Below are 12,538 nucleotides of genomic sequence, written 5' to 3'. Positions count from 1 at the left end.
GCTAATGAAAGTGTAAAACTGTCTGATGAAATTGTACTCCAGAAAAAAATGGAAGACAGCATAGTGGTTCTTAACGTCATGATACCATTTCGTAATCTAATTCTCTTTCTTCAGATGTCATTTTAAATAAAGCTGAAAATATTCAGTTATTCAAAAACATTTTAAAAAATTACACGAAGCGAAAGTAAGGAAATATCTTAAAGATTCATGAAAACCATTTCTATGTGGTTAAGCGGGAACAAAAAAAAAAAAAAAAAAAAAAAAGAGGAAGAGAGAGAATTGTTCGTTTTCTCATAAAAAAAATTCCAATTTATTATTATTATTATATTGATAGATTATACTATTATTATTATTGTTATCCATATGGTGCAAGGAAGACTGAGGCTTATGCTGCACCAGCCAAAATAAAAAAAAAAAAAAAAAAACCTTCTAAATTACCCCGAGAGAGAGAAGTAGAAGGAAAATCACCAAGAAAAAGAAGAATGATGATATCCAGCTCAGTCCCTGGGTTTGCCAAACCCATACTCACCAGATCTGAGCCCCTGGGGTTAATATAATATAAAAAGAGTGCAGAGAGGCTGCTAGAAAAGCTGACGTGGTTCACTCAATGATATGCAGTAATTTTGCCAGCAGTGACAAAGAACCATCTAGACAGGAGTCCGTCTAACGACAATCTAAATAGAAGTGCATCTAGAACAATATTATTATTATTATTAGCTATATGGGTGCAAGGAAGCCTGAGGCTTACGCTGCACTAGTCAAAAAATTTTTCCCGAGTTACCCTAAGAGAGAGAGAGAGAGAGTCAGAAGTAGAAGGGAATCACCAAGAAAGAAAAGAATGATGATATCCAGCTCAGGACCCTGGATGTGCCAAGCCCATACTCACCAGATGTGAGCCCCTGAGGTCAATAAACAGAAGTACATCTAGAATAATCTATACAGGAGTATAGTAACACTGGAGTCACAGCATGTATTTGTTAACGGGCGATCTTGTCTAACAAATCTGATTGGATACTACGATGCAGCAACAAAGGAACTGGATGCAAAAAATAATTTTGATATCATATACTTGGATTTCAGTAAAGCTTTTAATAATGTTGCACATAAAGGACTGCTGTATAAACTGTGGCAGTGTGTCATTAAAGGCAAGTTACTGCTATGGATAAAGGGAGAGTGAGTGGGAGAAGACAGACAGAGAGGTTTATCAAAGGACACTGGTCTTCCTGGATAATATTACTAGCAGAAACTCCCAGTTTTCATTGCTGGGCCCATCGTAGTTTTTTATACATGTTAATGATATTAATGAAAATATATCAGGCTTAATGACTACGTTTGCAGATTATACAAAGGTTGGCAGCATGGTTAATGACAACGTATGCTACTGCAACAAAATCTCGAAAAATTAGGCAGATGGGCTAAGGAATGGCAACTGAAGTTTAACGTTGACAAATGTAAGGTACTGCATATGGGCAGTAATCTCAAATTAACGTACCAACTATATTCATGGTTGTGGAAAATGAAAGGACAAAAAAGAGCTGGGGTAATTGTGAAGATCAAATGTTCTATTGTGAAGTTCTAAAAATTGTAGCATCTGGAGACTAGGCACCTGTGAAGCGATCTGACTGAGGTGTTTCGGGCTTAGAATGGGTTAAGCAGGGTCAGTGTTCATGGTTTTATTTCTCTTGCTTATACTGCACACATATAGGGGGGGGGGGATAAATTCACATTGAGTAGGAAGGGTTGTAGGATAAATGTGGGGAAGTTTACCTTCAGCAAGTGGATAGTTGATTGTTGGAACAAATTCCCGTCAGCTGTTTTGGAAGTGAGTATTTTGAATTAATTAAAGGTAAAAATGATACGCAACTTGCCAATGGAAATCTAAAAGGAGAAATACGCATTTTTATTAAGAAAAAGGTGAAGAGAAAAGGTTATTACTAACTTGGTTGTTTCGTATTTCCGATTGAAAATGATGCAGCAAATTAGGCTACACAGCTTTTTTTTTTCCCGTTAACTAAACCTCGTAGGCTCTGTCTATAAGTTATATGTGTGGTAGCACAATGGTTATAATCACCTTCCTCCGCACACTGGGTGGAAAAGGCCCCAGTTTCGAATCCCATAAATGACAAAAGGAACTTCTGTGGGATTTTTCACTCCGTGGATGAGTTAGCAGGGCTCAGGTGTTGACAGCAAGGTTTCACCCCCCCCCCATGGAATTTACAAAATCACATGCAATTTACAAAAAATTGCATGTGATTTATATGATAGAATATGACCTAAGTTGCTGATGCGCCAAAAAACGCTACAACAGGTCTGTCTCGTTTACGTTTTTGACTTACACTGATCAGAACTTAGCTTTAACTGCATCGTGGGGTACGTATGTCATCATATTTGCACTAACAGCGGCAAAACTAATTCCTAATTCTTTTTGAGCGATACATGTCACTTACCATTTAATGTTCATTTGGTGAGTGAAAAGATCAAGAAAGATAGGGATTTCTGAAAAAGATGAACCCCCTTGCTTGGACTCACTCTGGCTGACACTGGTCAATCCCGGCCAAGAATCAAATGAGAAACGTTTAAGAAAAAGGAAAATAAATTGAGGAAGCCAAAGCCAAGAAAATTATTTTAGAAGAGGAAACAAAAATTTAAAAATTAATCATGGTAACTGTTTATACAAGTTGTGATGACTTTCTTGTACAACAGAAAACAAGGAAATCCTAATCTACGAAATAACTCAGGGGCTCACATCTGGTGAGTATGGGCTTGGCAAACCTAGGGTCCTGAACTGGATATCATCATTCTTCTCTTTCTTGGTGATTCCCTTCTACTTCTCTCTCTCTCTCTCTCTCTCTCTCTCTCTCCCACCTCCCTCCCTATTTCTCTGGGAATTTTTTTATTTTTTATTTTTGGCTGGTGCAGCATAAGCCTCAGACTTCCTTGCACCATATGGCTAATAATAATAATAATAATAATAACTTTGTATTTATCCCAGGTGATCGTATGTATGAATTTAGTTCTACCGCGTATTCGGAAAAAGTATTTTGGTTAACGAATAAGAACCTCAAAAATGACTTAAATTCAAAATGCGCATTTATTTCAAAAATGAAATAAATGCGCCTTTCTAGTTTATTTCACAGATGCTCAATGGGTCTGAGATTCAAGATTTGGACTGTCCTGGAGAGAGGCTTGAATTCTTCGTCAAGCTACTTTTCTTACATTTGGTGTAAAGCACTGTCATATTTAAAATACTCCTGTCCATAGCGTAAAGGTACAATGCCAGCTAGTGTACTGTACCAGATCCGAAACGATTTTAACAAAACAACTCTAGCATTTACAGTGGGACAAAGGAAACAAGGTTATCTGCAAATAATGCTCACGCTATTACGTTCCATCTAGTAGCCTATAATATCGGTTAAACAACAAGATGGTCCGATGCCTCTTTTGGCTTCCTCCATGTGTGCAATTTTCCACCATTCCTAAAAAGCTGATATCGTGACTCACCAGCCCACACAACTTCCTCCAGTCCAGCTGGGTGTTCCGGTTATTATTGTAATAGCAATATACTGGTGTGCAAAATTTAAGGACCAGTCAGGTTTTCACCTGTAGTTTCTCAGAGGAGTGACCCGGATATGGGAAAAGCATACCAAAGGAACCTCGTGAGGTACAGAAATTATGAAGGAAACAACACCACCCCACAACGGAAACAAAACGGTGCAGAGGGACTTTATTCAAAAATGGCAACATAGCGCTGGCTGCCATTATACACATGCATCACTGCCAAAGATGAAAAAAAGGGAAGAGGTGGTCCTCAGTGGGAGATATGGTCACACCTAAAGTCGATGCAGGCTTTGCACCGCCTGTCCATACTTAGAACAATGTTGTTGAAAAATGCTTGCGGTAACATCGTCCATTCCTCTCTCAGTGCCATCTTCAGCTGGTGAACGTTTTCTGGTGGGTGTGGACGTGCCACTAGGCGTCTCCCCAGAGCGTCCCATATGTGTTCGATGGGATTTAGACCGTTGGAAGGAGCAGGCCAATCCATACGAACAATGTATATCATGTATATCATTGACAAATCCAATTCCTGTATATCATTGACAAAACCCCATGACCTGCTCTTGCAGCCTGTCTGCATTGCTCATAAAACTTCATATCTGACTGCATAATTACTCCCAGATCTTTTTCACTTCCTACCATCTTAAGTGTAGTATCACACAGTTGGAATGTTCCACTGGGGTTACTTCTACCCAAAAGCATATAAAAAGCTGCATTGCGATGGGGTGTGGCGTTATCAAACACGAACTCGGGGCCAATGGCACCTCGGAACAGACGCACTTGGGGGAAGGATTACCTCAGTACAGTAGCGTGCACCGATTACAGTACCGCCTTCCAGTATCTGGAGTTGTGTACGTCCATCCAAGTTAAGGCTTCGCCAGACGAGAACATCTCGACAGCCATATTGTTCCCTTTCAGTGATGTTTACGGAATAATACTGTAGGTCAACCTGTCGCCAGATTAGCTGATGTCCAGAATCGCTGCTGAGACTGAATCTACTCTCATCAGTAAAGAGTAACTAAAGTAAAGATTTTGTGGATGTAACCTTTAGAAATAGTGTTGGTCCTTAAGTTTTGCACACCAGTGAAGTAATAGAGGCATGTGATGCAAGAAAGCAAGCATATGAGCTTATGTAGCATCAGCCAAAAAAAAAACAAAAAAATTCACACAACCATTCCATCTAAATGTTTGTCCAGTTCCTCCTTGAATTTATTTAAGCTATCAACTTCCACGACAGATGGAAGCTTGTTCCAGAAATTAACCACCCGCTGGCAAAAGGCAAATTACCGCACATCTATTCTACAGCTGTCTTTCCTCAGTTTGAATTTATTAGAATTTATAAATTTGTCAGATTACGATCCTAAGGGATCGTAATCTGCGAAAGTGGAAGAATCCCATAAGAATTCAGCGTGCACAACCCATTCAAGGCCTTAATACAACTCAATCAGATCACCTCGCAGGTGCCTAGTCTCCAGCCGCTGCAATTTGCAGAACTTAAGCCTCTCTTGGTAAGAGGATCGCTTCATTCCTCTCATCAATCTTGTTGCTCTTCTCTGTATACGCTGAAGCAAATCTACATCCTTCCTAAAATGAGGCCTCCAGACCTGTATGCACTCGAGACGTGACCTGATCATTGCCTTATACAAAGGGATAATCACCTTTTTTTTCCTGCTAGCAAAATTCCTGTATATCATTGACAAAACCCCATGACCTGCTCTTGCAGCCTGTCTGCATTGCTCATAAAACTTCATATCTGACTGCATAATTACTCCCAGATCTTTTTCACTTCCTACCATCTTAAGTGTAGTATCACACAGTTGGAATGTTCCACTGGGGTTACTTCTACCCATATGCATTACTTTGCATTTGTCAATGTGAAACTTCAGTTGCCACTTCTTACACCATCTGCCCAAATTTTCTAGATCCTGTTACAGTAGCACACTGCCAATACTATCATTAACAACCCTGCCAACCTTTATATCATCTGCAAATTTCGACACTAAGCCTGATATACCTTCATCGATATCATTGATAAATATACAAAACAACAGTGAGCCCAACATTGAACCCTGTAGAACTCCACTAATAACATTAGTCCAGATCCACGAAGAGCAGCGTCCATTGATTACCACTCTGTCTTCACCCACTCAACCACTCTTTTATCTATTGTAGCAACTTATTCTTAATACCATTCTACTCCAATTTTTGCAGTAGTCTTCCATGCACAACAGTGTCAAAAGCTTTCCTGAAATCCAAGTATATGATATCAAAATTATTTTTTCATCCAGTTCCTTTGTAACCACATCATAATAATCAATCAAATTTGTTAGACAAGACTTTCCCTTAACAAACCCATGCTGCGTCTGAATTATTGCTGCAGTCTTCTCTAGATGATCCTGCAATGCATCTTTAATCAGTGACTCCATTATTTTACCCGGAACAGAAGTTAAACTAACTGGTCTGTAATTACTTGTGTCACCCTTCTATCCCCCTTTGCGAATTGGGGATACATTTGCACATCTCCAGTGCGTGGGGACCTCCCCTGAGTCCAAGGATGGACTTTCCTTGGACTCAGGGACTTTCCAAGGGTGGACTCAGGGGAGGTCCCCACGTCAAGTTGGGCTCATCCAACCCAGGTTCCTTTCCTATGTTTAACTTTAACAATTTCTCCTCCACTTTGCTCCTCATTATTACAAAATCATGGAGCATCTTGCTACAATTTGATAATCTTCTGGCATTTTCCTTCCTTAATAACTCATGTGTGAATGTAGATGTAAATTACTCATTCAGTTTGTTTGCTATCTGAGCAGGATCAACAGTCGAACCATCGATATCAAATGGACCAATCTGATTCATCCTCTTCCTTTTAGTTTTTATAAATAAAGAAATCCTTATTGTTTTTCTTAGCATCCTTTGCCAAAGATCAAACTAGTCATATTTTCTGGGTGAGTGAGATCAGTGGATTCCGTGATCCCTACACCTGTAGCGCATTTTTTGTAGGGTTCTTGTCGTGATGGGATTATGTATGCATTCATGAATATCACATGTTAGGCGGCACTTGAACGCGAGTTCTGTTATCCTGGATTATTTTGTTACAAAATTCTGTAAAAAGTGATCATTTGTGTGTGTAGTGTGAGAGTATATGTAGTAAGTATCAAATGACATTTAGATACTAGGAGCAGCCATAACTTTGAAAACTGCTTCTTGGTACCCGTTCATGTGAATGGACAGGTTACTCTTTCTTTGTTTGATGAAGATTCATAATCCTCTGTAGACGTTCAAATCATTCGTTCCAACACCCTGTATTTTTGACTGCAGTTGCATCTATTCATCATTCCATTTCTTAAAAACTCCAATAGCACTAATCTTTGAACGCTCAAGTGCAGTCATCCGCTCCAGCCACATAAATACACACCGACAATCACACTATTCTTGAAATCCTTGTGATCCTGCCTCTCACCCATTGTGAGCGAACTGATTTTTGGGCTAATCGGTTCACAAAATTTTATAGTGCATTTTCTGCCCACGTCGTAAGAGTTCTCAATTTACATATTTTGCAGATTGTTGCATAGAGCCCAAACATCTGAACTCAAGGAATCTATGGGTGTTTATTTCAATTATTCTCATCATGTGGTGACTCCTTTTAGAAATGCAAAACTTGAATCCTGAGCTTTTTACAATTCTTCATACTGAAGTTTGGAGTGTTTTCAGCTCAATTGAATGCTGTTTCGTGGGTTCTTTATCATTTTAACATCTTTAGCATAATCTCCTGCTCGAGGTAAACAGGGTCTTTTGCTTCTAAGAATAGCAATTTTCTTATCTCCACAAAACGCTTATTTCTTTGGCAGATAGCATGTTTTCAAGATGATGGCGAGTCAGTATGCTATGCTTAGGCCACTCTCCTCAGATGGTGTTCGCACTCTAATGTTCCTACTGTTTTCCTATAGTAATCCTACTTCTCCAAAAATCCCAATACCAGACAGAATAGAGAACAAAACCTAGTCATCCTTCGTGCGACCCAAGAAGGTTGCTTTACTTCAAGCGAGGCTGTCAAGGAGGTTGTTACTACCAACTTGAAACCTCAAATGAAAACCATAAAAATTAAAAGCCTCAGAAAAATCGGTAATTCTGGGATCATCATTGAGACTGCTTCCAAAAAAGATGCAGAAAACATTATCCAAATCTCACAGATAAAGGAACTTGGTCTTAGCGCTGAGATACCCAAACCAAAAAGCCCATCTATTGTAATCTTTGATGTCGAAAAAGGAATTTCCAAAGATGACCTCCTTGAGGAAATATATGACAGGAACCTTGCTGATCATATCACTAGACATGAAATTCAAAGTGAACTTAAAAGTCAAGTACTCCACCAAATCCAGATCGGGTACTTGTTGCAACTGGGTAGTCGAACTCTCCCCGAAGATATGGAAAATATTATCCCAACAACAACGAATATTTATCGGCTGGAGCTCTTGCTGGTTCAAGGAGCACATACCTACCATCAAGTGCTTTAAATGTCTCCGATTTGGACACACATCCCATGTCTGTGCCCGACAAGACTTCATCTGTGGCTACTGTGCTGAACGCGGACACACCTACAACAATTGTCCAAACAAAAATCGAGCCCCTAACTGCGCCAACTGCAAAAATGGATCCCAATCACTCCGTCCGGGATGTCAAATGTCCAATCTATTTAAGGGTATTGAGAACCATCCAGAACAAAACCGACTATGGCTGTACACCATAATCGCCATTCCACCAACGTCCTCAAAATTCTCCAACTGAATGCCCAAAGAGCCAGAAATGTGGTCGAACAAATTAGAATGAAAATGGATGAAGAAGAAATTGATATCCTCTGCGCTCAAGAGCCCTACACCCACAAGGGACGGGTACAGGGCTACCCTCGCGCATATAGGATCATTGAGACAACCACAGATACTCCGTGGGCAGCCATCATCATTAGGAATACTACAATTACAGTCAAAAAGATCGACTCCTTATGCATCCCCTTTGGTGTTTGTGCACACATTATCTGCCAACAGGGCTCTCTGCACGTAGTCTCATTGTACTGCCGACCACGAACTGATATCGCACCATATATTGAATATCTCCAGTCAGTCATAACTCTCTTACCTTCCAGCAAAATCCTAGTAACGATGGATGCCAATTGTAGATCTCGCTTGTTGCATAGCCGGGTGGATGGTCATGTAGTTTCCCAGAATGGACAGCGATTAGAAGATTTCCTTTCATCTTCTCCATTTGAGGTCCTTAACAAACCACATCACCTTTCTACCTTCAGCAATACCCTATGGGAAAGCAACATTGATGTTACCCTTGCCACACGGTCCATAGCACAAAAGTTCTCATCATGGATGGTTCATGAGGCCTGGACCACCTCAGACCACAGGGCCATCTCCTTCCATCTATCGAGACAACGTGATAGTACTCCTCCCATATACCACGATATCATCAGATACTCCACCACAACAGCTGATTGGAATGCCTTCAAGGACAATATAAAATCAAAGCTACAAATGGATACATCCCAACTAAACCATCTTGATCCACAGGAGCACCTCTCCCTCCTAACAAGCACAATCCAACAAGCATGTGAGAGAACTATGAAAAAACGTCAGAAACACCTAAAAGCAGTCCCTTGGTGGTGCAGGGAACTAGAAAACCTAAGGCGCCAAGTCCACACTGCCCGAAAAGCCTTCCAGAGAGCGAGGCACTCCTGGCCTCCTGCTGAGGTCCAGGCTCTACGGGAAGCATATAGAAGATATCGTAACGACTACACAAGCCTCATTCGGCAGAAAAAGTGTCTTGGCAGAACCTTGTGGCAACTACTGGAAACGCAGATCCTTGGGGGGTCGTTTATTGCATTGTTATGAACAAGTTGCCCAGGGGAGAGATGTTAAATGCAACCCTGACTCCTGATGGCAATCCAACACACACACATGGGCTGAATCCATGAATAATATTCTGAATGCCCTACTTCAAACTGATGAGAGTCCCCTCAATGATGAACAAAAGCAAATTAAACAAGACAACCAGGCCTTCTCCAACAATAAAATAGAACCTCCTTTCACCTCTGAGGAAATGAACAAAGCACTAGACAGAACAAAAAATAAATAAATGTCCTGGTCATGATAATATTGAGGCTGGGGTCATCAAGAAAGCAGCAACACATCTCCCAAACCACCTATTAGCACTGTTCAACAAATGCCTTGCGAAAGGAATTTCCCCTGATTCTTAGAAACAAGCAGTGCTTCGACTCATCCTAAAAGGTCCAGATAAAGATCCTACTCTACCCAAATCTTACCGCCCCATTGCTCTTCTCCCGGTCTTGGGAAAGGTAATGGAGCGGCTGCTTCAATCCAGATTATCCACCTACTACCAGACAGCCAACTTAGACTCTCCAAAGCAGTATGGCTTTAAGCCAGGATGCTCCACTGAAGACGCTATGAACAATCTCCTGAACACAGCAAACTCAACCACAGAAAAATATCTACTGGCTATCTCCATTGACTTTGCTGGTGCCTTCGATTCCATCTGGTGGCCCAGCATTGTCAGGAGATTACGTCAACTCAATATTCCACTCAACCTCTACCGCTGTCTCCAGAACTACCTCTTCAACCGCTCAGTAACTGTTCAAACAAATTTTCAGAAAACCTCCCGACCAGTTGTTAGAGGGTGTCCACAGGGCTCAGTTCTTGGGCCCTACTTCTGGAACTTGTTACTAGATGAATTCCTTCTTATGGATCTAGGTCCTGTGGACTGCATGGCCTATGCAGATGACCTCATCCTACTTATCAAAGCTGATTCTAGAACTCAGCTCGAGCAAATTGCCTCCCCTGCCTTAACGATCCTCCAAAATTGGGCAAACAACCACAAGTTAGTCATCTCTGGGGAAAAAACGAAGACTATCCTCCTCAAAGGATCCTTGGACATAAGAAGACCGCCCCAAATTAAAATCTCTGGGCAAACATTGCAATTCAAAACAGAACTAAAATATCTAGGAGTAACCTTCGACTCCCGATTAACATTCTTCCCTCATCTTAATTACCTCTCCAACAAAATACGTCGTTATACTGCCATGATTGTAAGAATTAGCAGAGCAGACTGGGGTTTGAAGAGGAGGAGTCTCATGCTACTTTACAAAACCATCTTCTTACCAGCTGTGTGCTATGGTGCAGCCATATGGTTCCCTCGTGCCATCATTGCCCGTAATAAAGCAAAGCTACATACAATTCAACGCAATATCCTACTCACTGTGACTAGAGCTTTCCGCACAGTCTGTAATCCTGCTCTGCAGGTCTTAGCAGGTACTCTTCCTCTGGACCTGGAGGTTATTCGTCGCGGCCTTGCATACCGCATAAAGAGAGGAATTCCCACCACCATTCTGGATATAACACTCGATCTTGCTAATGATCCAAAAAACGAAATGAAACAGATTTACTCTAAGCTCTTCCAGCATTGGCAAAGATCTTGGGAGCAAACAACCAAAGGTGAAACAACTAAAAGATTTCTTCCACAAGTTATGATAACTGCACCAAAACCTCCTCCGTGGTACTCACCAGGCCTTCACGTCTCGTTCTTCCTCACTTGTCATGGTTCGTTTCGGGCCAAGCTGCATGCCCTGGGTCTCACCGATTCTCCTCTGTGCACATGCGGTGACAATGAAGACTGGATTCTCCTCATGTATAATTGCCCTCTTTATGATCTACCCAGAAGTCTCCTGATTACCAGAACTGGAAATATACCAAGTGGGCAGGAACATCTCTACATAATTGATGAAACCAACTACAAAGCCTTCACTACTTTTGCCCAGAGTGTATTTGAAATGCGCCAAATTCACCTACAGCAAACTGTTCAACGCACCCAATCTTATAATGAACCCCAAAACTCAATTCACAGAACATATCCTGAATGGAATCAAAGAAAACACAAACAGGATATTGATCTTTATCCTGACCTAACAGGAATCTCTCGACGTTCACAAAGGAAACTATCTGACAAACCCACGAACCCAAAAAGGACTTTTCTACAATAGACACAAGAACTCCAAGCAATCCTAGAGCCTTATGAATCCATGTGCCTCCTATCATTCCCTAAGAGAAGATTATCCAAGTCCTCTACCCAGTGTGGGACACTGCTCATTCCCTACAAGTCACCCTTGGATGAAGAAGATTAAATTGCTGACACTGGGCCCCTTGCCCAATGTGGGACCCACTCACTTGCTGGCACCTCTTCTCTTCAAGTTGTAGGACAATATCTGATTTTCCTACTTGTGTAGGAACTCATATAAATACTCCTCTGGGAGTGGGACTGGCATTTGACATCAAATGCAGGGTCATGCTATTAGGCAATCTGACTTTGTGGGTCACTTGACCTCACAATCTTTTCTCTTCTTCCTGAGGTAGGGGGGAGCCCACCCTACCTCGCCCTCTTTCTTCTGCTTACCTTCTTTCTTCACCTCAATCTCTCACCCCTTCTCCTATTTCAAAAAAAAAAAAAAAAATTTTTTTTTTATTATTTATTTTATTTTTTTTATTTGTTATTTTATTATTAGTATTATTATTTTTATACCCCCTACCTCAGGAAGAACCCCAGGGTCGGCCAGCCAGAGTTCTCTTCCCACATACCTGGTCCGGCTCCCAGTGCCAGTGACGGTAACTAGCGGTCTGTGGTGTTCCACGGACCCTAGGCTAAGCGGCCAGATGAACAACATAACCCGCACTAAGCAAACATGAACATACACTAACATATGCTATCTGGCCTTGACAGTACTGTACTGTCTTACTTCACAAGAGATTCAAATGCGGAGTTGTGCGAAAGCACCGGTGCCGCTTGTCAAAAATCACTATGTCACCCAAAATTAGCACATCGTTCTTCCGCACAGGGTGTAGATTCGAATCCCGTCTCTATAGGAGAAACTTGGGCTTTTGTAGGAGATTTTTATTTTGCAGATTAGCTTGCTTTC

General features: G+C 41.2%; 1 protein-coding gene across 1 annotated transcript in view; it reads right to left on the bottom strand.

The window, feature by feature from the left end:
- Positions 1–76: 76 nt before the first annotated feature.
- LOC150087455 (uncharacterized) overlaps positions 77–12,538 on the bottom strand; it is a 136,497-nt gene continuing 124,035 nt past the window's right edge. The window contains exon 17 of the mRNA XM_090372493.1: positions 77–132. Coding sequence (XP_090228619.1) covers positions 77–132 — 56 coding nt within the window. The remainder of the gene's footprint in view (positions 133–12,538) is intronic.

Source organism: Mastigoproctus giganteus, chromosome 4, assembly GCF_048544385.1.
Source record: "Mastigoproctus giganteus isolate SK-2022 chromosome 4, ASM4854438v1, whole genome shotgun sequence".
NCBI lineage: Eukaryota > Metazoa > Arthropoda > Arachnida > Uropygi > Thelyphonidae > Mastigoproctus > Mastigoproctus giganteus.
This window is presented reverse-complemented; position numbering and strand designations above follow the sequence as displayed.